At 37.5% G+C, this 26,413-nt stretch overlaps 1 protein-coding gene and 1 non-coding gene across 3 annotated transcripts in view; both read left to right on the top strand.

Annotated features, from left to right (window-relative positions):
- LOC127879012 (unhealthy ribosome biogenesis protein 2 homolog) overlaps positions 1 to 26,413 on the top strand; it is an 80,671-nt gene that overhangs the window by 40,334 nt on the left and 13,924 nt on the right. For both annotated transcript variants that reach the window (XM_052425597.1, XM_052425598.1), the window contains 12 exons: positions 1,093 to 1,250; positions 3,387 to 3,527; positions 3,755 to 3,853; positions 5,168 to 5,279; positions 5,455 to 5,559; positions 6,215 to 6,361; positions 6,980 to 7,084; positions 7,429 to 7,506; positions 11,786 to 12,040; positions 12,953 to 13,576; positions 21,068 to 21,190; positions 25,833 to 25,952. In XM_052425597.1, coding sequence (XP_052281557.1) covers positions 1,093 to 1,250; positions 3,387 to 3,527; positions 3,755 to 3,853; positions 5,168 to 5,279; positions 5,455 to 5,559; positions 6,215 to 6,361; positions 6,980 to 7,084; positions 7,429 to 7,506; positions 11,786 to 12,040; positions 12,953 to 13,576; positions 21,068 to 21,190; positions 25,833 to 25,952 — 2,067 coding nt within the window. The remainder of the gene's footprint in view (positions 1 to 1,092; positions 1,251 to 3,386; positions 3,528 to 3,754; positions 3,854 to 5,167; positions 5,280 to 5,454; positions 5,560 to 6,214; positions 6,362 to 6,979; positions 7,085 to 7,428; positions 7,507 to 11,785; positions 12,041 to 12,952; positions 13,577 to 21,067; positions 21,191 to 25,832; positions 25,953 to 26,413) is intronic.
- Trnaf-aaa (transfer RNA phenylalanine (anticodon AAA)) lies at positions 22,715 to 22,805 on the top strand. The gene is given in 2 exon segments: positions 22,715 to 22,751; positions 22,769 to 22,805. It is a non-coding gene; the product is annotated as a tRNA-Phe (tRNA).

Genomic DNA, 26,413 nt, shown 5'->3' on the forward strand with positions numbered 1-26,413 from the left:
GGGCAGGCATTAAGCAATTGTTTACAAATTGGCTTAAACATTTTGTATTTGTATGCCCCCAAAGGAGGGCATATAGTGATCAAACTGTCAGTCTGTCAGTCCGTTCGTCTATCCGTCACACTTTGCGTTTGGGTTTCGAAAAATGCTCATATCTTCAATGTTGCTTCATATCTAACATTCATATTTGGTGTGCCTATCCATAGGCACACAAATGGTAGTTTGAGAATCCTTGAACAATATGGCTGCCATTAGCAAAAAAAATAAAAATGTGTCAAACTACTTTCTTTTCAAACCCTATCATTTGGTAAGGTATGTAACTTATTGCACAGAAAGGATTATGTCCTCTTCTAAACTTAATGAAAGGTTCTGCTTTATTGCACACAAAATAGCCTCTGTCAAACATGTGCAGATTGTTCTGCTTCAATGCACAACATAAATGTAGCTAAAAATAAAAATTCATTTCTAGCTTGGCTGTTTTCGCAGAAAAACCAAGTTATTGTCATAGCCGGCTCGTCATGCCGTCCGACGTCTGCGTTGTGCTAAAACCTTGACATTTTGCTCTAAAATCAAAGTGCTTCCACCTACAACTTTGAAAATGTATATGTAGATGCACCGTGATGAGTTCTATATTCCACACCCATTTTTGGGTCACTAGGTCAAAGATCAAGGTCACTGTGGCCTCTTAAAAAAAATCTGACAAGCTTTCATTTATACAAAACTGCACCTGCAGCCGAGCGTGGCACCTGTTATGCAGTGCTCTTGTTTAAAAGCACTCTTTGTTACCCTATGGTTAGATTTGTAACTTCTTTCCACACAAATGTTTTTTTGTCCCATATTTCTTGTATTCTTTTCTAAATTGTTCATTTTTATCTATCAGATATTATTGTGTCAATTTATTCATTTATACCAATAACCAGGACATGTTATGCTTGTAATACAAACTTTGTGAGGTATGAACAGAATGCCCTCAACCGATTATTATTCCTTATTTTCTGTTGGATTCTGTTTTGAAATATTACTGATTCCCGAGTCAAAATTGTGTTAATGGATCTGTTTTCATCCTAGCCTATGTTTATTCGTCCATGTCTGTAGATGGAGCATGTCACCAAGGAGACCCATGCCCTGGCTAGCTGGTCCCTTCTTCTCGACAACCTGGCCTCACTGAACTGCGTGTTGTCTGAGCAACAGAGGCGGGATATTGCTGATAGGGTTGTACAGTGCTTGCTCACAACAACAACACACAGCCCAGAGTATGTGAAAGTTATTTGCTTAATAATGGCCAAAATTTGAATGAGAGTTGATGCCTTTTATTATGCAATTACTAACAAAGTTTGAGATCGGGTATTTGACCCATGTCTTGAGAAAATGGGCCTTATGCCGTTTGGTGGCAGGGTAACTCCAGACCAGTGTATTTGCCCAGTCTGGTGAGGATAAGTGCTGTATGAAGTCATGCATGGTTTCAGGGTCATAAGCAGACAGGGTATCTGCTGACTGGTCTTTGTGGATATGCATATAGTTGGATGGAGTTACTATGGCCTCATTTGGCACAAGACCCATTTTCGTATGACATTTCAAGATATATATAGGATCTGGCACGAGTTGTCATATCATACCATATTTAAGTAAACGAGTTCAGGAATTTTCAGGAGCTTTTGGCGAGCTTACTAACAAATTTCCTGGACGAGTTTAATAAAATATGTTATGAAATGACAATGAGTGATAGATCTTTTTGTCCCCTACCGGTTTCATAGGAGGGGACTTATGGTTTGTGCTCTGTCTGTCAGTCCGTCAGTCAGTCTGTCACACTTTTCTGGATCCTGCGATGACTAGGGCTGCAACGAATCCAAAAAATTTGTTTGGATTTGAATCCGAATCCAAATATAGTTTCTTACAGTTTTTTGGATCCGGATCCCGCATATAAGAGAAAATTAGAAGTTTCTGTCTAAATTAAAGAAATCAATGGTTTTAGAAGCATACTTTGACTAAAAACATTAAACATTTATTAACAAAAAAAACCATAACAAAGTTCTCGTTTAACATTGTAGCAATGTCAAAAAAAACGAAACCTTAACAATTATTCACTTAATAGTTTGTTTGTTAACATATGCTTTTCACTGTTCATACAGTTTATGTTTGTTTTCACAAAAATTAGCATTTCAACATTGTCCGTGTCCAGGCAAGCCCTATGAGCACTGGCGAGATCTCCTGCTGTGCAGAAGTTTCTCTCACTGGGCACTGAGGTTCCTTGCATCACAAGATAGCATTTAAACTTAGTAGATGATGCTTTCAAGACATTACAATTTACATGATGCAGGAACTCAATTGGACAGTTCGCGAAATTATGCAAAATTAACCTGAATAACATAACATTCCAGACACACTAGATCAACTACCCTTGTTTTTAATACAACTCAGAAAGACAATAAGGATTGAAAACTTACTTATTGCCATTATGAATTGCATTTGTAATGTGTAAATCCTCCATGATTTCGAATAAGTTTTGCTTTGTCGCAAATGACACTCTTATACAATAAAAGCAGAAGGATCTCGAATGATCTGCTATTTGACTAGATTGGTTACCTCCCCTTATCTATCGTTACTCTCTATATTTTAGTCAACGGTTATATTCAACGGGGAACCAGTTTACTATTTGACTGTCAAAAATCGACAATTATACGTTTTTTTATCTTTTAAATGGAACCAGTCTGTATAAAAAACAATACTCGTGAAAACAGCGCTAGGTTAGATACAGCTATAAAAATAAATATTCGGAACCGAAATTTCCAGGGGTGGATCCGTACCCACGAATCTGAAGTAGGATCCGATATCATCGGATATTTCGGGTACCCGTTGCAGCCTTAGTGATGACTATAAAAGTTCTTCATATTTTTTCATGAAACTTGAAATATAGATGGATGGCAATATGGACATTATGCACGTCATTTCATTTTATTCCTACGTCAAAAATTCTGGTTGCTATGGCAACAAATAATTAAAAAAAATAATCTGACAATGGTGGAGTCAGTAGGGGACATATATTGCTTGTCAATAGTCTTGTTTATCACATGCTTTTAAATAAGCAACTTAAATAAATATCTACGCAAACATAATGATGAATCCCAAATGTTGTTTGCATTTCGTGATGTCAGTTGAAGTTTCAAGGTCATTCCAGCAAAATAACAAAATGCGATTGGTCAATCGAACGAAAATAAGCCAATGAAAACGCTTAAAAAGTATATTACTTATGTGTAGGATAAAAATATACGTAATGGTTATATTACATGGGAAACAGGGTATGACATGTGATAAAAATGAATACAAGATCTTAGACATGTATAAACATGCATTTAGCCCCATTTTCCCAGAGCTCATGTAATTATTTACAGGGGTATGATGACATTTCTGTCAGTGACATGGCAGTTTCTAGAGTCCCCCTTTGTGTGTGACCTTGGAAACCTGTTGAATAAGGTCATCACAGTACTTTGGAAACATTGCAGAGATTGCTTTGTACCAGAGAATGTTAACAAGTAAGTTGAAGTCTATTTGAAAACACATTGAGCACTTCTATGGTATAAATATCATTGCTGCTTATATTATGTTTTGTGGTACACTTCTGTTTTTTGATATTACTTAAATATTTTCAACTGTTCAAAAGTGTTTCATGCAAGTTGTAATTGTCTAAAAATAATTGAATGTAAGTGTCTTTTCTACATGCAAGCTATTTGAAGTACTTTTGGCATATTTCAATCAACAGAACAAAGAAGATGAGAGTAGGCAAGAGTGGAGAATGTTTAATAACGTTGCTGACAGAAATCTGCAGCGTTGAGACCCCATGGGCTCAAGACATGAACAGGTTGGGTACCGTAGAGATTACTGTCAAATCATATTTCTTTGTTGGAAATAATATTGCATGTGTTTTTTAAATGACCATTGTGTTGCCAAATGATATTCATGGATTTCTGATTTACGCAGGAAAATTGAGTTTGGGCATTGAATTTATCAGTCATTTCTGCTGTGTTTTTAGCTCGACTATTATATCTGAAATATATATAATGGAGCTATCCTACTCACCCCAGCTTTGCCGTTCCCGTGTCCGTTGGCGTTTGCGTTCAATTGTTAAAGTTTGCGTACTACCCCAAATATTTTCAATGTCCCTCGACATATTGCTTTCATATTTTGCATACTTGTTTAACATCATGACCCCAATCTATAAACAAGAGCAGACAACTGTATCAAGCATTTTGACAGAATTATGGCCCCTTTTATACTTAGAATATGCATATTATTGATAAATCTATGTTAAAGTTTGCATACTACCCCAAGTATTTCCTGTGTCCTTTGACATATTGCTTTCATATTTTGCATTCTTGTTTACCATCATGACCCCAACCTATAAACAAGAGCAGACAACTCTGTGAAGCATTTTGTAATAATTATGGTCCCTTTTCTACTTAGAATAAGCAGCAATTGTTAAAGTTTGCGTACTACCCAAAAAATTTCCAATGTCCTTTCACATATTGCTTTCATATTTTGCATACTTGTTTGCCATCATGACCCCAACCTATAAACAAGAGCAGAAAGCTGTATCAAGCATTTTGACAGAATTATGGCCCCTTTTATACTTAGATAATTGAACATTTTGCTTAAATTGCCATTACATCTTTATTTATGATCAGATTTTATTAATACTTTGACATTTGAAATATTGTCTAATAAATTATTGAATATGAACCATTTCCCCATGATGGCTTACGTTATACTGTCAAGCACTCGAATAGTCGAGCGCGCTGTCCTCTGACAGCTCTTGTTTAAAGTGTGTCCACAATAAATCGCAGTGCGGGAAGGTAGTCACTTACAAGAGGTGTGTATATCACATTCTAATTAACAGTTTATCTTTATGAAGTGATTGTAACCACCTGTGTTTCTTACATTTTAATAAACAACAAATGTACAGTTTTATGAATGTGTTTCACTGATACATTTAGGCCATGCAATAATGGTTTTTTTGCAATATGGGCCAGCGTTGCTCCAGGCCAACTCTTTAGGGCAGTCTGGTCAGGTGCTACCTTGTCCACTTGAAAGTTACGCATGATTTTTTTATCATTTGTAGATTTCTGCATATTTCATTTGACTCATTTTGCTTTAAGTGGCTCATTTGACTTTGCAGTGAGAGCTTGGGAAGGCTTACAGCAGCAGCAAACCAGCTTCAGAAGCTGATGTCATCGCGTGGCCAATTGTCTGCCAAGCCTGACTGGTCTCACGTTGAAACATGTTGTCAAGTAGGTTTGTTTGCTTGTTTTTCACCAGTTTTATGGGGGGATGCAGTTAACTCTAAAACTGGGTTAATGTGAACTTGTTTTGTCATTTGAAATATACTTCTCTTTTCTGACGTTTGCATTTCCATTCAGACTTCACAATGATTACAGAAAATAACTCTGAAAAGTGCTTTTTCAGATTTTGAAGAAGTTCCCATTGGATGAACTTTGGCCATGTGACCAGACCAGGATTCTGATTGGCTTGTTTGCTATTCAAGTTGTCACAAGTTCTTCTGGTGTACTGGTAATAGTATAAGTGCATCTGCACTCAGGATAGATAGTATTCTGTCAAATAAGCTAAGACTTTGTATTTAATACTGGTGATTTTTATGAAATTGATATGTAACATGGTGTTTGAACCTGTAGGAGATATAGTTTAGTCCTTATTACTGACCAACAAAACCAAAATCAAATCAATTACATTGGTTAACCTTTCAGATCTCATTTTTGTACACCATCATGAAGACAATTTCATGAAATCATACAGATTGTAAATTGTTTTAAGAATATGTATCAGTGGAGGCGAAACCCGATGTGTGATAGGAAGTAGCGATAGCCACGAGACAGATACATATTATTGAAATAATTGACTGGTGTAATATTCCTTTTATTATAGACACTCTCACAACTATATTTGTGAAAATATCTCATTTGTTTATGGTGATACAGAACAGTAAATTAATTTGTCTGCTTTGTAATTAGGACATAAGGAAAAAGTAGTCCAGCTTGAATTGTTATATGTGAGCGGAAAACCATCGAGTAGCATATTACATTTTTTTCATTCGCTCTTTATTTCATGGAATGATAAGCCTTTTTTAGTAAGATGCTTAACATGTATATGATTAAAGAATTTATCGTCAAAACAATGAACACTTGCTATATTTTTGTCACCTTTACAGCCTGAGAAAGTGACTGGTTTACAGAATCTTAGTTTAGAGCTGCTGACTGGTATGCTATCTGGCTGCGTAAAGCTACCATTCTACCAATTAGTGGATGTACAGAGTTTCCTAACGTGGATTGAACACTGCATAAACACTGCAGCACAGGTACAATTTCTTTGAAATGCTAGTTGTACTTTATAAATGGTATCTTAGAATTTTTTATCATGAGCCCAAATTGAGGTTAAATTTTGATATTCTGAGGTATTTAGTTATTATATACCAGCAAATGAAGTTTGAAGTGGATATATAGAGTCATACTGTCTGTCAATTTGTGTGCATAAAATGCTATATGTTTTTACTTTCACATTTCTCAAGTTTCTAAATTGAAAGTTCAAATAATATATGTCATCACCATGAAGTGTAGAGATGCAAGACTTGTACATCCCCAGTGAAACAAACGTTCCTGAGTTAATTTCCCTTGAACAGTGCGGTACAGTACGAGTGTATAAGTCATGTGTGCGACAAAGCTTTGGCTTTCATTTGAATATAGATTTTAATATTAACTGTTCATAGAAATTGATATTTTCACAAATAAATAAAAAAAAAAATTTTACATAAATATTCTTTAGACTTTTTTCTATTTTACTTAGTTTACTTTGCTTGTGTGACATTAAATTTAAGCCAACAAAAATATATCCTTATTTCCTTGACTGCATTTTCACAAAATGTATTCAGTGTAAATTCAATTGATTTTACAGTTGCTATTGCTAATTGTGTTTTTAGTGGCCAGAGAGACGTGGGAGACTACAGTTGTTGGCTGAGGTTTCCTGTCAGATGATGGTACAAGAAAATACCGTACTGAAACGCCTGCCAGGGGTGGTCAAACAGGTCAGCTTACCTGATCATATTTGAGATGTATTTGGAAATGGAGTTCTTATTGTGTTCTGTCTTCAATATTGTTTCTTCAGTCAATCAAATTTTAATGTGGTACAAGTGAAATATTAGTTTTAATTAAGTATTTTACACCTATATGATTGTCAAATATTGCCACTATGTTGGTTCTTATTTAAGGAAATTCTGTATTAAAATATAAGTAAGTAAATGTAATAAAGATACTAGATAGTTAAGAATCCATTCATTTTTCAGTTGAACTGTAGTAGTACAACTATAGTTTGGAACTACTTTTCCATTTAATGTTAGAATATTATTATTTACTATGGTCTTATTTTTAGCTGGGGACATCCTTGGAAAAACAATCAGATGTTGGAACACTTAGTGTGACATTGTATATCCTTCAAGAGATTTGCAAGGTACACAAATGCTTGTATTGTATGTAACTGTATAGCTTTGTATCATTGGAACCTTGATGTTGGGAAACTGGGCCTAATGTCTGTGCCTTAAGTGTCATCCCAGATTAGCCTGTACAGGCAAGAAGAAACTTTGTTTAAAGCAAAAGTTTCATAAAGTGTTATCCATGATAGCCTGTGCATTTGCAGAAGCTCATTTGTTTGCATTTAAATGTTTCAGAATTTAAGTCATGTAAACAAGTTTGTGTAATAAGTTTTCACTGTTGTGTTAATTTTGCATACTGTATAAGTCACTGTACATTTGCTGATGGTATTAGAATAACACTTGCAGCTTTAAGTACAGTCAATCTTGTGCCTGCAGCCACTTAAATTAAGCAACCTTTGTCTTATGCAACCACTTTGATTATACCCCTCTCCCCCGGGAAAGTTGTCACTCTATCTTGATATTGTATTAAGCTACTTTTGTCTTTCACGACCGGCAGTTGATGATTTTAATGTTTTTTTAATGACAAAATCTTGGATTGAGCGACCATTTGGGGGTAAAATGGATGATCTGTTGACTATTAAGGGACAATTAGTGTGATTTGTATATCTAAGCTGATAGCATTAAGGTTTTCACCTTGTTTTATTTTCCTTTGTCTCCTTGACCGTTTTTTACCTTTGTTGATGCAGACTGAATATGGGTTGTCCTCTGTGAAAAGGGGTTTAGGGCATGTGCATAAACTGTCGTCCCAGATTTGCCTATGCAGTCCACACAGGCTAATCAGGGAGGACACTTTCCGATACATGATAAATTTCGTTTCAAGAAAGTCTCTTAGCAAAAATCATGTCTAGGCAAAATGTGTCGTCCCTGATTAGCCTGTGTGAACTGCACAGGCTAATCATGGAAAACACTTTACGCATATGCATTAAACCTGCTTTTCACAGTACGGCCCATATCAAATTTATTTGTTCAATGACACAGGGACGGCACTAAACTGGAAAACAACGTTTGCCAGGCATTTAAAAAAAACAACAAAGATTTCTTCGCCAAAATTGTGAAATTTACGCCTTTTGCGAATAATAAAAAAGAGGAAATAGTAAAACACTTTAAGAAAAACATTATTTGTATTCCTTTTTTATTAGCTCATCTATTTTTTGAAAAAAAATTATGAGCTATTGTCATCACCTTGGCGTTGGCGTCCGGTTAAGTTTTGCGTTTGGTCCACTTTTCTCAGAAAGTATCAATGCTATTGCATTCAAACTTGGTACACTTACTTACTATCATGAGGGGACTGGGCAGGCAAAGTTAGATAACTCTGGCATGCATTTTGACAGAATTATGTGCCCTTTTTATACTTAGAAAATTGAAAATATTGGTTAAGTTTTGCGTTTAGGTCCACTTTTCCAGTGCCCCAGATTATTATTTGGGAATTAGGGTTTTCACCCATTGATTTAGATAAATAGGGTGATTTCATTCTTGAAATAGGGTGAAATGAGATATAAAAATGCATACCATAAAACAAGTGCCGCTTTACTTCTGTTGAAGCTGCACACTTGTATTGATTCAATAAAACTGTTTCAACATTTACTTTAATAAACTGATGTTTCATAACATCTTATATCTTTGAAACTGTGCATAATATAAACGTTTAACTAAAAAAATGATAACACGAATGAATCGGCACTTATGGGCTTTTGCTTTCTTGGTTCGAAAACGTTTGCGATCGACTGATATTTTGGCGCAACAATCGCGGACATCTTTCGACCCCTCTTAGACTTTTTATTTCGCACCGTAATAGAAGCTGAAAGTACAGACGCTTTACAAAGACATGCACAATGAACGACGGATTAAGTCAGATTTAAAACGTATGTATGTCGTCGTCAATAATTTGGTCGGACGCTTTATTTAACAATTAAAATCCAGACCGCAGAATTTGGATAACTTTGACTTTTCCTGCTCCGTCATCCAGGCGCATGCTGAATGAAAGCGTCGCCCCATTACGATAATAATTCCAAAGAGAAAATACCGAAAATGAGCAAAGCATTTTCGATCGAAGCTATTGTATTGTACGCATCAAATTTGACGAATTTGCGTATAAGTAAAACCTTTTGCGTTTTAAATACGCATGATATTGTGTTTCTTTGCGTTTTTAAGCAATTTAATAGGTTGAAAGACGCAGATACGCAGCTTATCTGGGGCACTGCTTTTCTCAGTGAGTATCAATGCTATTGCATTCAAACTTGTTACACTTACTTACTATCATGAGGGGACTGGGCAGGCAAAGTTAGATAACTCTGGCATGCATTTTGACAGAATTATGTGCCCTTTTTATACTTAGAAAATTTTGGTTAAGTTTTGTGTTTAGGTCCATTTTATTCCTTAAGCATCAAAGCTATTGCTTTCATACTTGCAACACTTACTAACTTTCATAAGGGGACTGTGCAGGCAAAGTAATGTAACTCTGACTGGCATTTTGACAGAATTATGTGCCCTTTTTATACTTAGAAAATTGAAAATTTGATTAAGTTTTGTGTTTAGGTCCACTTTATTCCTACAGTATCAAAGCTATTGCTTTCATACTTGCAACACTTATTAACTATCATAAGGGGACCGTGCAGGCAAAGTTATGTAACTCTGACTGGCATTTGGACGGAATTATGGGCCCTTTATACTTAGAAAATTGAAAATTTGGTTAAGATTTATGTTTTGGTCCACTTTACCCCTAAAGTCTCATAGATATTGCTTTCATACTTGGAACACTCAAAAACTATCATAAGGGTACAGTTAAAGGACAAGTTGCATAACTCTGGTTGTCATTGTTACGGAATTATGGCCCTTTTTTGACTAAGTAACTTTTAATATATGGTTAAATTTTGTGTTTCGATCCACTTTACTTCTTAAGTATCAAGGCTATTGCTTTCAAACTTCAAATGCTTTCATGCTATCATGAGGTTACTGTACCTGGCAAGTTGAATTTTACCTTGACCTTTGAATGACCTTGACTCTCAAGGTCAAATTATTAAATTTTGCTAAAATTGCCATAACTTCTTTATTTATGATTAGATTTGATTGATACTTTGACGAAACTACTCTTACCTGACATACCACAATAGACTCCACCCAAACTGTCCCCCGTGCCCTCACCCCCCTCCCCCCCCTCCCCCCACCTCCCCCTCCCCCCCCCCTATTTTTTTTTTTTTTTAAGATCATCTCACAAATGACCACCACACCCTCATACTATACCCCCCCCCACCCCCCCCCCCTCCCAATTTTTTATTTTTTTTATTTTATTTTTTTTTAAGATCATCTCACAATATTACCACCACACCCTCACACTATACCCCACCCCCCCCCATTTTTTTTTTTTAAACGGTTATGTTTGAAATACCGTCCAACCATCCCACCCAAAAAATCACCCCCCCCCCCCCCATCGCCCTTCCCCCCCCCCCCCCACCCGCCCGCCCCCCCCCCCCCCCCCCCCCCCCCCGTTTTTGTTTTTGTTTTTTTTTCGCTTTTTTGGAAGATAATGTAATAAATGTCCACAACCCCACACTATACACCCCTCTTCACTCCACCCCTCCCTCTTTTGTGATTGAAAATGAGAGTCCCTTCACCTTTAAAAAGAAAATAGATGAGCGGTCTGCACCCACAAGGCGGTGCTCTTGTTTATATTTAGATTCATTTGATTTAAAAAGTTTAAATAATTGTCGCAAAAGGAGACATTTAAAAGGAGAGATTTAATATGGAAGGTCTACCGAAATTATTATTTTATGTACGACTTTTGGTTACTTCCTTGAGTGGTCTCTGAATACAATATTGACTGCACTTGGTGTATAAGGATGAAGCATTCAATTTCTTGATCTTATCAAAAATGCTTGCATTCATATTTATATGCCAATCGCAGTCATGTTATTGAGGAAGAACTGTCTTTAATTGAAGAATTCCAGCCGTACCTACAATGATGATAGCACGGTAATTTCCAGTGATAGAAATAAACATAAGCCTGTAAGACCTGCACTGGTAAAATTTGAACCAGACGTGATTAGATCTCAGGGTCATCAAGCGTTTCATAAAGACCCAAGAAGCGAGAAACTCACCTGCTTACTTTGGCAAAAATTGTTTTATCACCAGGCTACTTTTTGAACATTTAGTAAACTACAACTTCTCTCCTATGTTTGGAAATAATCCTCTTCTTTTCATACCAATTAAAATAACTGGTTCATTTAGGAGGGCTTGCAACATTTTCTTGTCCTCAAGGGATATTATAGGAGTGAGAGTAAGTTATTGACTAAATTTCAGGTATGGAACCAACCAAAAATCTCGGATGCGATACAATCACCCTGTAGACAGGTGTTCGAGTGTCTGGCTGAAATTGTTCTAAAGAAATCTGGCGACTTGGGCCAGTCATCACATAGTGACGATGTAGCCTTGCTAGTCCGTTGTGTAACCGCGGTAATGACCTCTGTGCACCAGGCGCAGTCCCTGCAGGTTTCCATGGAACAGATCTGGCCAGGTGTGGCAAGATGGTGTCACGAAAACCTCCAGAGTTATCTGGTATGGGAATAAACTCTATAGGCAATAAGCATGTTGATTATATGTTGGCTTTATTCAGTCAGCTTGCAGTGTTGGTATAACAGTATGGCTGGTATAACAGTATGGCTGGTATAACAGTATGGCTGGTATAACAGTATGTCTTCAGCCAAATAGTAAGGCTGATCTGAAGTAATCTGTTAATTAAGGATATATTAGAAAGTTTGCATAAGTCATTGCTTGAGTGTGCAGCTTGTGTACTTGCCTATTGTTTTTACACAAAAAACAACACAACATTACTTTCTTCTTTGGAGTATGCTTTGAAAGGTATTTTGTGACATTTATACCCAGACACAGTTTAGAGAAGAATAAAGTCCATGTTGGTTGGGTTGTCTGTAGATTGTTTGTTTCTTCTATAAGTTGGTATGCAAAAATGTTCTGCCCTGCAAACTTCTTCTTCACTTTTTTCTCTATTTACATACAATCTATTCTATAATCAAATTCAAAATTGCATATTGGCTTTCATCTTGGTTAATACCCTTCACCTTCAGTGGTATATTTAGTTGTTAATATGCCCTCACTTTGAATACGCAATCATACAGCAGTCACACCCTCCATCTCTGCCTGATGTGTGTACAAAAGATCTTTCTCAGCCATAACTTTATCATTTTAAAATGACTCGACAGTTTTTTTCCAAGCCATAATTGCCATATGTTGAGAGATTTTGTTATAACACAAATGTGAACCATCATCAGAGGATGTGCCATCGTTCTCATTCCTCAAAGGGCAACACAGCAGATGGAGGACATAAGTAAAATTTACTTGCAAAAAAATTCTAAATTCCTGTCTGAGCCATACCTTTGCCATATATTAGCCCATGTTAACTTGGCAAGAAAAAAATAACCATCATAAGACGGCATAATTTGTTAATTTCAGGATGTGACCAACGTTCAAGCACTGCTGTCAGCCCTCTGGTTCCTGAAGACCTCTGCCAGGTTTCAGTTAGTCCTGTCAGGTGTGCTGCAGCAGGGAACCAAACTAGACTTCTGGAATAGACTGGTTCAAGTCATAGCAAGCCTTCTAGATGTACAGTCAAAACATGCTGCAACCAGTCAATTTGGGGTTTGCGGTCAGGATTCAGATGCTCATGTTAGCAAAAAAGATGAGAAAAGAGAAAATAGGAAAAGGAAAGCAAACGAGACAAACTTAATAAAAAGCAAAACCCAAAAAGTTTCATGTGATGAGGATGATAGTGTGAAAAGAATGAAGGATTTTAGTTTAATTCTACGTGATGTCTTTTACATTTCTGATACACAACAAAGAGAAAATACACAAGACAAAAGAACATTAGTGTCAAAAGATATCAGTTCATCTGTCAATGTTTCATACTCCAATGTCAATCAGGGAATAGACTACAGGCAGTTGGTATTCGATGGACGTCTGCACAGCAACTGGTTGCCATTGGTGCTTCAGCAGACGCAGACCACGCTGGCGGCCATCTTGGTCACCTTTGACCTTGATCAGTTCACGGACATATTGTGCCAACTGGAACGTGATGTGGTAATGTGTTCTCATTGAAAAAGTTTATTGTATTAGATTTAAGTTGCGTTTGAGAAAAATGGGCTAGTTGCGTGTGCGTAAAGTTACGTCCAAGATCAGCGTGCTGTGCAGTTTGCACACTTTCGCTTTTATGGAAAAAAAATAAAGGAAGTCTCTTCTTAACAAATATCCAGTCTAGGTGGAAAGTGTGTTTGTACTGCACATGCTAATCTTGGATGACACTTTACGTACATGCATTAAGCCCAGTTTTCCAAGAACAAGGCTCTATTCTTGGATGACACTTTACGCACATGCATTAAGCCCAGTTTTCCAGGAACAAGGCTCTAATTTTATGCCCCCCTTCGAAGAAGAGGGGGTATATTGCTTTGCTCATGTCGGTCTGTCTGTCGGTCGGTCTGTCTGTCGGTCGGTCTGTCTGTCGGTCGACCTGTCTGTCGGTCTGTCGGTCCGTCCACCAGGTGGTTGTCAGATGATAACTCAAGAACGCTTAGGCCTAGGATCATGAAACTTCATAGAAACATTGACCCTGACTCGCAGATGACCCCTATTGATTTTAATGTCATAAATACTGACCTGTTATCGTATGCTTATACTTTCCAAGGGGAAATAACTCATCCGGAATTTTAACTGGGAATCCGCCACCTCAATACCGTAATACAGGCCAGGTTAAACATAGTGCAATGCAACCTAGCCAAAAATCGGTAACCAACCCTCAATATTCTTTCCGGATCAACCAGGTGTATACGTGTCTTTTACGGCTCTGAATAAAAATATTGTTTTTCACTTGGTTGATTGGGGTTTTGAATAGATAAATTGTGTTATTTATCTTTTTATTTCTCATTCGGATTAATTTGTGTGGATTTAATGGATTTTGTTTCATTTGTAAAAGGTAAGCCATGCTTGTTTTTATCGAACAATGGTTTATTTCTACCATGCTGGGTGTTTTCAGGCGCGAACGACCACGTGCAAAACGTGCTCTTCTAATACATTGCTAGAACGTGCAAAGCATGTTCTTCTAATGTGTTACGAGATCATGCAAAGCGTGTTCTTCTATTGACAGATTGTTTATCATTTGCCATTGTGTGCAATAATGATTTTAACGTTCCGTATGACAATCTAATTGATCGTCATTTTATTTTTCATCTGTTTTTAATTAAACTTTTGTTTAATTTATGATCTACGGCAGTATTATTATAATTTTCATTATGGTCAAATAATGATTTTATGTGCCGTATGATAATCTGGTCTGTGACCAGTTTATGGTTGAATATGCTTTGCTCTTGTTTTTCATATATTCGACTACATGATGGTCGCAGAAACAAGAGTGGATAAATACCCGGTGACTTCGCAGATCATGGATGATAGTTGCAGTATCAGTCACCGGGTATCGGGCACGATCGCGACCATACTATGCTAAGTCTCTTAGACAGTCGGTCAACATCAGACCATATGGCGACACCCGTCAGCCGGTCTTTGCCCGATGGCATTGGTCAAGGACATCGACCAATGCCGGACCATTTGGCATCCGCCATACGATCATTATCCGGTGACAACACTGGTCATGATATGACCGGTACGTCACCGGGGACGTTGATCACGGACCATTGATCGACGTCTGACTGGCCGGTCCGGTCACCGGTCATGTCACCGGTCCGGTCATTGATCACCGGTCCGGTCACCGGTCCAGTCCGGTCACCGGTCATGTCACCGGTCCGGTCCGGTCACCGGTCTGGTCATTGATCACCGGTCCGGTCATTGATCACCGGTCCGGTCCGGTCACCGGTCATGTCACCGGTCCGATCACCGGTCCGGTCACCAGTCATGTCACCGGTCTGGTCCGGTCATTGATCACCGGTCATTGATCACCGGTCATGTCACCGGTCCGGTCCAGTCACCGGTCATGTCACCGGTCCGGTAATGTCACCGGTCCGGTCATGTCAACAGTCCGGTCCGGTCACCGGTCCGGTCATTGATCACCGCTCCGGTCACCGGTCAACAGTCATCAGTTAGGCCTGCCACGGATAACACCAGTCACCGGTCAAGAAGAAGAACTCGGTCTTCTTCATTGAATTATTCTCCTATTCTTCGTTGAATACATCGTCTTCATCAAGGATTAGACATCGGACACGCTCTTCTTCTTCGAGCAGTTCTCATCGTCGCCGCTCTCGTAAGCGATCACGTCGTCACTCACGGAGACGTTATTCTAGAAGATCTCGGTCTCATCGCAGCCGATCCACATCTCGGCCGATCCAGATCTCGACATCGCAGAAATGAGGACGTCGTCAACCTTCACGTAGACATCAGCGGACTGCATTGAGCACCACTGGATAGTTATCGAACATACCTCTCCTTCATTGAGCAGTTCTCGGCGTTGATACGCTCGTAAGCGATCATGTCAATGCTCACGGAGACAATATTGTAGAAGACAATATTTCCAGCGTAGCCGAACAATATTTCGGCATCGAAGTTATATGGATGTCGCCACTTCTCACGTAGGCGTTAATGAACCTACTGGTCATATCGACGTTCTCCATTTTATTCCTTTAGGAATATCATGTCTCCATTCCACGTGTGATGGTTCTTCTTATGGCATCCACACATGTTGCAGTCACCGAGCCGTAGTTGTATACGAACACTAGTTCGTTTAACATTCAGGCTTCGGGATAAGCTGTTCTTTTCTCCACTACGACTACAAGGACACTTATGCCTATTAATACTGATAATCTACCGTTGTTTTCCGGTTAACATTATCAGATGACTTCGTGGATGGTCATTCTTCTGCACCAGATATTTCCATTCTGACGCAGTTATATTATACCGGTCCCGATCACCGGACATCGGTCACCATTCATCGGTCATATCACCGATCACTGATCACCGGTCAGAATAAGTGATGTCTCATCGCCATCGGATTGGATTTTTTGGCATGATCTTCTTTTCCGAGCAGTGCTTGACATTGATAACAGACCATATGGATTCCACCATTTTTCGGTCTTTAACTGGTAACGTCACCTGTCATATTATGACTGGTCCGTTCACCGGGCTACAGTTACCGGTCATTGACCGTTCCGGTTCGGTCACCACTTACCAATTACCGGTATTCCACTGTGTTTTCATCGGTCAATTTTTAGTATCACGGGTATCGTCTACATAACATAGTTGTATACCCCTGGCTATGATTGTATTGAATACTATATTTTATGGATTCAACAATCTACATGACTTTTTGTGTTTTTCAATACTGATGTTCTACTGGCGACGGTTACCAAATCATGCTATATCTGTTATTTGTACTTCTATCTCAACCGGCTACATGCAGACTACTGGTCTTGCAGATAGATCGGCTGAAGTGGGCTCGGAGACTAGCATTGAGGTCGAACATTACTATTTGACCTCTATTAATTTATGTTCGAGACCCGAAGGATGAATTGTTTTAACCGCCTTTACCTGTCGGCTACAGGCTTTGCAGTCAGTGTCACGGAACAGTTGGGACACATTAATGACGCTAGCAGGATTAGCAAGACGACATTTGTATCGACTTCTGCTTTTCTATTGCTCCTACGGCAGTGCATATTTTCTAGCTACTGGAATCAACAAGAGTTCTGATACATAGGATTGCCTATCAGATTGACCGCATAGCGGCTACAGTCTTGTAGATGGCTTAGGACCTATTGAACTCAGATCTTAGATCCTAGGATCTGGAGGGACCTCATCTTAAAGTTATTCTTCTATTACACTTCTGGCCATAACAGGCCGTCTTCCTATAACTGGTCGTATTCCTTTCGGAATTCGTCCCGGTTAGAAGTCTTGAAGTAAATGGATTAATCAAGTCAGAATTTAAGACTTCCATGCATTCTACCGGCAAGCGTGGACCCGCTTAAGGTTACCCCTAGGGTTTTCACCTTTTTCTGCCATCACACCTCCGATTCCGGAGGTACCACTATCAATCATATTTACGTACTTCGCAAATCGATGACTTCGCGACCTGTATTATCCAGGATTTTAAAGGCGCCTGTTATTGGTTCAAGAAGAGGCTATATTCTGTAGATAGGTCATAAACTTATAAGTGTTAAACACTGTCCTATTCTACCAATTTTCAAGTGTGTTTGGAGTGGGAAAGTTCGGCTTGCCGTGGTTTCTTTGCCCACCCATCCTTGACAAATGGTTCCGGTCACCGGTCGGTATTTACCGGTCCGGTCACCGGTCCTTCTGCTGAGACGTCTTTTCTTACGTCCGTTTCAGCTTTATTTTTAAGATAATTGTATTAATCTCGGGATTATTTAATGACACAGATTTCCATCTTTTTGTCATTATTTACCACTATTCAGTGGTGTCTAGACTAGGAGATTATCTTGGCAAGAATATAGTTTATTCTACCACAACCTTCCTTACATCTTATACAGATGTGAGCAGATAAGGTTATGGACGATCACATAGAACAACGTATCTTGATTTTCTCAATTATGTGGTATCCTAACGAATATCACCTGCACATCTACATCTTGAAAAGCGAAAATTCTTTTTAGCTGTTTTTCATTTACAACACATTTTCACGATTCCTTTGTGATGGTTTCAACTATCACACATCGGTCGTGGTTTACTTACAGACACGGAGGTGATCATATTATCACTCCTTGTAACTGGAAATCAGGAACTTATTCGTTCTTTGCAAGAACAACAAATTTTCTCTATCGTCTTTCTCATACCAGTTCGTCTCAACGCCCTGTTGGACGTTTTGTCCTGCAGTTCTTTCTTTCGAATTATTTTTCCGTTGGGTTCAATAATGTAATTGCGCATGCGCGGCAGTGAAGTTGCAGACGAGTTGCATGGTGTACATAGTATATCAAAAAATGTTGTTTATCATCTAGTTATTAGCGTTATGCGATCGTATATCGCAGTGTATACCAGTATGCTGAACAACGTCAACAATGCAGTTCACAGAAATCGATCCAGCAGGGTGTGCGATTGTTATACATTCGTCCATTGACATAAACTGGAATATCTTGCCTTCTTGGTGAGTTTTTGCAATAACTGAGTTTTTGCCATAATTTCATGAAATGTACTTAATGAACCATGGGATTATGGTTCTACGACCTTTTAAGTCTCCTGTACAATTATTTTCAGGAAACTTCTTCACAGGTCAAATATCATATCTCACTGAGACATATTTTTACTGATCCAAACATGTGCCACTTCATGTCTGGCCATTAATAACTTTTAGTTATCTCTACAGAAGAACGTTTTTCTGTTAGAGTTTCAATCCTTGTTACTTGTGCAAGGATAATTAATTCCATCAGAACTGTATAAAGGTTCTATGGAAATTCTTTTTTTACTGGGTAATTGAGAGCATAGTTATTACCTTAATCACTCTGCTAGATACATAGAGGTTTTTCTCATCTTTTTCTTGATGATAAGAAATTTGTTCTTTTCTTCATCAAAGGATAGAGATTATGCTTTCGTATACCTTGTTTTGTGTAAGTCATCGCAACTCTGTGCTGTCTTACCTATTTTGGAACTGATCCAAACTATGGAACGTCAACACTATGTTTTTCGTTCCTTTACCTTCTTAAGCGGTTTTGACTTGTGTAACATGTTGGGATGCTTAATGAGCTCCCTATGAACCTTTTTCATCAGGCTTATTAACAGTTCCAATATAATTTTAAGACGGTTTTCCTTCTTATTATGGCTTTTACCATACGGAGAAGTGAAATTCATGCTTTTTCTGTTGAATACGACCAATTCCAGTTGGATCTATTGTCGTTTTCACTTTGTTGTGTCAGCCAGGATTCCTTGCTTAATATCAAGTCCTCTATATGGCTTCTACCTTCAAGTTTCAAAGTTTTCTTAAACTGGTAGTCATGAAGATGAGGATAAACTTCTTTGGGCAATCAGGGCTTTGAAGTTCTATCTCAGCAGTGTAAGTCAGAAGTCCATTCGAGGTTCTCAAAGACACTCTTCATTTCCCCAAAAAAGGGGGGGAGATGTGTCTGCGGCTTCTATTTCTCGGGGTTAGACCTCGACTAAGGAAAGTTAATCTTATCCTATCTAAGGATTCATTCCTTTTTAGGATCTGACCGCATGAATTAAGAGCTCTGTCTGTTTTGTGGGCATATATTAATCACACCCCACTTTTTGACGTGCTCTAAGCTGTTTACTGGAGGAATCCGACCACCTTGTCATCTTTTTATCTTCGTTTTCTGAAGTGCCAACAATACAATTTGTATACGTTTGGGCTTGTTGTGGTTTCACTAACGGTAGTGTCTTCTTTACGACATAGACATATTACTCTGTCCGAGAAGTCATAATTAATACCGTTTTAACGAAGATTACTTGATATCATTAGCTGATAACCCTGTTTATGGGTTCTACTGTGTTGGGAAAATATATACGAACCTTCCCACCGCAGCTGCAAAATCAGCATACGATAACAGGTCAGTATTTATGACATTAAAACAAATTTTTTAAATAAAATTCATTTTAATTATTAAATACTTACCTGTTATCGGTAAGTCCCACCTCCCACCCCGCTATTCGATTAATATTTTTGTATATATATTGAAAGAATATTGAGGGTTGGTTACCGATTTTTGGCTAGGTTGCATTGCACTATGTTTAACCTGGCCTGTATTACGGTATTGAGGTGGCGGATTCCCAGTTAAAATTCCGGATGAGTTATTTCCCCTTGAAAGTATAAGCATACGATAACAGGTAAGTATTTAATAATTAAAATGAATTTTATTTAAAAAATTTGTTTTGAGGTCACTTGGTCAAAGGTCAAGGTCACAGGTGAAGGTCACAGTTACTCGAAATAGGCATTTTAAGGATTTAGCATGGTTTAAACAAGGGAAACAACTACCGTTTATGCATGTTCTTTTTGTTACAGCATTTGCCTCCCTTGTAATTTATTTAAATTTTGTCAAATGTAAGGCTAACTGCATTTTTGAAATGCATTGTATCAATAAACATCGGGCAAAAATGAAATTAAGGTTGCACCACCACCACCACCACCACCACCACCGTTGTTTACAGTGACAAAAAACGTATTCAGACAATGGCTGCTACTACAACTAATAGCCCATATGGGGGGCATGCATGTTTTACAAAAAGCCTTGTTTCTATTGCATGGTATCATACACTGACCCTCTTTTGGGAGAGAAATTGTGATTTAGATTTTTGGGCATTTCGTAGTAAGGAGTGAACAATCTTGTTATGCAAACCTCACTGTGTTTAAGCCCTAAAAATGGGTTAATTTATGATGATAACTTAGTACATAATTATGTTAAGAAATTTACCAAATTCATTTACGATTGTAAGGAATACTCTATTAATTAAGTGTATATGTCGACAGTATTATTAACAGTATCTTGCTAAGTGAGGACCTAAATTGCTTCCTGTACCTTTGCATAACATAGGATCCTGTTGAAGTTCTTTGTCATTAAAATGACAGATGTTTCATTGCACTTAATACTAAAACTGTTTATAATTTCACAGCATCCAGGCAACATACAACATGACCTTCAAAAGGTTACCACGACACTGTATATATGGAGGAATCTGCTGCGACAGGAGTTTACAGTGGAACAGTCAAAGAGTGTGCGAAACATTGCCAGAAATGTATGTGTTGTCAAAACTTGATCTTGAATATAGCAGTCTACCATTCTATGTGTTAAATGTGACAGAGCAAATGAAGTTGTAGAGATATTGCATTGTACATAGAAAATATCTCTAATATAAGGTGAACATTATAAATGGCCATGTTTCAAGCAAATGAAATAATTAATTGATTTTAGCCTTGTTATGGGAAAACCGGGTTTAATGCATCTGCCTAAAGTAGGGGTGCAACAGGTTACAAAATCATTAACCAGTTAACCTTTTACTGTAACTTGTTAATTAGCATATTTTTAACCGGTAAAAAAAGTTAAACAGTTTAAATGTTAAACACTTAATTTTGCAAGCAATCAGTGTTCAATATTGGTTAACCAAAAGTAAAAGTAATCCGTTCAATATCTCAACTGATTTTTATCCAGAGTTAGATAAATGCCTTAATTACATCTATGCTTATAGCCCCCACTCCCCACTGTTAGCTATTTAAAGGTTCGCAAGTAAAACAAAACAATTGTGCCAGTTATTAAAAGGTACCACTTGTTTGTAACCACCAAGTTACTGATTTATTTCTTTATTACTGTGTTTGTTAACAAGTTATTTATTGGCGTCATTTGTGTGGCATGTTATTCCAACAAGACACTAGCGTAAGTTGGAAGTATGTCAGCGCAAAATGAAAATTCTCAAGATTTATTCAATTCAAAGGCGTAATTTTAAAAATCAGGTTAATCTTTTCCAAACAATGTAACCGGTTAACTGATTGTTTCAGTAGGTTAATTGGTTAACCTCTTGCATCTCAACCTTAAAGTGTCTTCCCAGATTGGCAAGTGCAATAAGCACATGCTTATCAGGGCCGACACTTTCCGCTTTTATTGTAGTTGTTTGTTTAAAGAAACTCTTTATTGCGAAAGTCCAGTTTAGGCAGAATGCATCAACCATGATTAGTCTGTGCAGACTTAACACATATACATTGAGGCTCATGTGTTTAATTTAGTTTATTGGCGTCGCCCTGGAGGGCGGTGACTTCTATGTACTGCATTTGTTTTTCGCTTATGGGAGAAGTTATTTTACGGATCAATGTATATATTTTTGTTTTAAGAATATCTTGCATAGTGATGATTTTTTGTGTAAATTAGTGTAAATAAGAACTGCATTTGTGCCTATTACATTTATTACAACATTTATTGCCAATAATGCAAAGCTAATTGTTATAATTAATAACTGATCCACAACTGATCACAGGGGAAAGATCACAGGGACTGGGCAAATCCCCGAAACTTTCTGGTTTTGTATAAAAACACATGATGTTTTGTATAAAAACAAAACATAATCAAATTATATTTATTTTGGGTTTTTTCTAATTTGCTTATTTATTGGAGAATCAATGTAGTACGATATTTGACGACCTATCGCGCATGCAAGTTTATTGGAAGGCGTAGTGGTACGAAAACGTACAATGTATAAGTTTATTAATAGACATATAATAACGATAGCTATACACAACTTCACCAAATAGCAGTACATAAGTGAATGTCAGCCGGAATAGCTCAGTTGGGAGAGCGTTAGACTAAAGTTGTTTACGCAACAGTCATCTAAAGGCCCCCCGGTTCAATCCCGGGTTCCTGCACGAACGGAACAGTTCGGCGGCTGACAATTTTTTTCAGTCAGGTTAATAAATATAATAAAGCTTTATTTTATGTAGACATTTTAAAATCCATTTTACTACAGTTGGATATTTTTATTAAAATTAATGGATGCCGCGTTGTGACAACGTTAATTAAAATTTCTTACATCACTTAAATATATTATAAAAAGTACACGTGTTTTTATATTAACAAATAAATGAAAACAACACATCTATTATCCATGTATTTTTATGGTTGTCTATCATAGGCCTATCCCTACCACATATAGAGCGCGAAGCGCGACACGTATTATTGATTGTAACAATGAGTTACGATAAAGGAAGCAGTCGCTTATCAAGGAGGAGCTGTGTCCCAGCAACCTGTTTCCCTAAAGTCAAGCACTCCTCGGAGTTGTTATCCCCCGCCATAGGCGGAGGGATATTGTTTTGGCGCTGTCCGTCCGGCACTTTTGTGTCCGGAGCCATATCTTGGAAGTGCTTTGGCGGATTTCATTGAAACTTTGTATGAGTATATATATGCATAAGAGGATGATGCACGCCAAATGGCATTGTACACCATCTCTTAAAAACAGAGTTATGGCCCTTTGTATCTTGAAAAAATGCTTTTTACTATAGGCACTTTTGTGTCCGGAGCCATATCTTGGAAGTGCTTTGGCGGATTTCATTGAAACTTGGTATGAGTATATATATGCATAAGAGGATAATGCTCGCCAAATGGCATTGTACACCATTAGTTAAAAACAGAGTTATGGCCCTTTGTATCTTGAAAAAATGCTTTTTACTATAGGCACTTTTGTGTCCGGAGCCATATCTTGGAAGTGCTTTAGCCGATTTCATTGAAACTTGGTATGAGTATGAGGATGATGCAGGCCAAATGGCATTGTATACCATCTGTTAAAAACAGAGTTATGGCCGTTGTATCTTGAAAAAATGCTTTTTACTATAGGCACTTTTGTAGCCATATCTTGGAAGTGCTTTGGCAGATTTCATTGAAACTTGGTATGAGTATATATCCTCCCCAGAGGCGGAGAGATATTGTTTTGGTGTTGTCCGGCTGTCCGGCCGTGACTTTTGTGCCTGGAGCCATAAGTGCTTTGGCGTATTTCATTGAAACTTCGTATGAGTATATATATGCATAAGAGGATGATTCACGCCAAATGGCATTGTACACCATCTGTTAAAAACAGAGTTATGGCCCTTTGTATCTTGAAAAAATGCTTTTTACTATAGGCACTTTTGTGTCCGGAGCCATATCTTGGAAGTGCTTTGGCTGATTTAATTGAAACTTGGTATTAGTATATATCCCCCGCCGTCCGTCCATCTGTCAGTATGTTCATCCGTCCGATTTGCACCCATCCTCAAACAAAGCATATGTTGCGGGGGATATCAATTCTACGAATTTTCTTTTTTTTTTTAAGAACCACGTATAGAGCGCGAAGCGCGACACGTATTACTATCCAGGTGGTATGGGCCCTTTAGCATTATCCGACCATTACGTCCATAGTTTTCTTCCTTAGAAGTTGAGAAATTTTGAAATCCTTGTTCGAAGTCCAAAATTTTCATCTGATTGTTTCCAAACTTTCACAGGGTTTTTTATGCCCCTGGTATGGTGGCATATAGCAGTTAAACTGTCCGTCAGTCAGTGTGTCTGTCCGTCCGAAAAAAAACTTTAACATTGGCCATAACTTTTTTAATATTGAAGATAGCACCTTGATATTTAGCATGCATGTGTATCTCATGGAACTACACATTTTGAGTGGTATAATTTCAAGGTGAACATCATCCCCCAAGGTCTAGGGTTGAAAAAACAAAGTCAAGGTAAGTAATAAGCTTTAAATGGACAAAGTTATCTGACCTGCCCACTTATATATTTTTGTTAAATAAATCAAAGGGGCGCAGAAGGCGGCATTGTGTTTCTGACAAACACATTGTGGTAAAAGGTCAAGGTCATCCTTTACGATCTACGGTAAAAAATACAGATTTAAGGGAAGTAATAAGCTTTAAAAAGGTAGAAAATTATTCAATATTGAACATAGCCACTTTATATATTTGGCATGCATGTGTATCTCATGGAGCTGCACATTTTGAGCAGTGAATCTACAGTCACGGTAGTGGCTTTTAATTATTTGCTACTAAAAATAGACATTTGTTTCAGACAATTATTTTCAAGGGAAGTCATTTATGTAATTATAAATCTCATATTATATATTTCCTTACCAAAAATTTCTTTTCACACTTACTGAACAGATTTATTATTTTGATTATTTATAACCCAAATGATTGATTTGTCAAAGTTTTTTTTTAAATGATATAATTATAATTTCTTTGATGTTCATTACATACCTGTGGACTTATGTCCATAGATACATGATCAACTCTGGCTATGATCTCTTTTAAACCACAGGCCTTGGTTGTCAGTGATGTCTTACATGGTCATAATTGACTGTGAGACCCTCCCCAACCCCCCACCCCCGGTTGAATTGGACAAAATTCAAGGGAAGTAATAACCTTAAAACGGAGATGATTTCTATACCTGCCTAATGATAAATAGAAATTTTATTTCAATGCGGCGCAGTAGGGGGCATTGTGTTTCTGACAAACACATCTCTTGTTTATCAATGAGGACCCAACCCAAACTCTATATGAGCAATATCGGACCATAAGTCCAGAATTATGTCTCTTTGAATTTAAAAATAAAAGTGAAAAACTGCTTGGTTAGGCGGTCTTGTTGTTTATATTGTTTAGATATTGAAATATAGCTTTGAGGCATTAACATAACACTTTCAATATGCAAACATAAATATTAAATCAGTTAGTGTGAACATATAAGCTTGTGTTTGGTGATCAAGTTACATTCATGTAAGATTATTCAAATGAAAATAAAGGTTTAGTATCAATTAAAGTGAAAAGGGCATGACATTTTCTGGAAACTAATTAAAGAAAAACATTTCAATTTGCAGTGTGAGAATTTCAATTTAGAGAACGTATCTCTTTCTGTTTTTTTTTCAGCTTATGTTGAACTTCCAGTGTGTTCTCTCGAAAGTTCAGCACAGTTTCACAGAAAGTATGGCAAGGGAGGTAACAATGCCCATACTACAAGTTCAGCAGCAGATGCTCTCCCTTGGAAAGGTAAGACTTGTACAAGCCATGGTTGTTGCCAGATAATTCCAATCACCAAATGTTATATGATTTGAAGGAATTGTCATAGTATACATGAGGTGATTTCTAATATAGTTACAAAATGTAGGGCAAAATTTATTGTATTAGTGCCAGTTTGTACGATAAGGTTAAATTTATTGGAACGAAATAATGATATAAATTTCATTTTCTTTACTCATTCTGATTAGACACATTTTAAGTAATGCGCGTATTATGAATATTAAATGATTTAGTCCTTCACCATAAAGTAATTAAAAGAAAGTTTGTACACATTATGATAAATTATAAATTACAGTGGATTAATTTAAACATGTTTAGATAACATTTTGACTGTCTTAAAATTTAGCATATTTATGTCCTTTGCCTCAACATGTGTGATACTCTGTGTATCAAAATTAATATTGTTTTTTGAGGAAAGTATGTTAATGGAA

Source organism: Dreissena polymorpha, chromosome 4 (assembly GCF_020536995.1).
Source record: "Dreissena polymorpha isolate Duluth1 chromosome 4, UMN_Dpol_1.0, whole genome shotgun sequence".
In the NCBI taxonomy this organism is placed as follows: Eukaryota; Metazoa; Mollusca; class Bivalvia; order Myida; family Dreissenidae; genus Dreissena; species Dreissena polymorpha.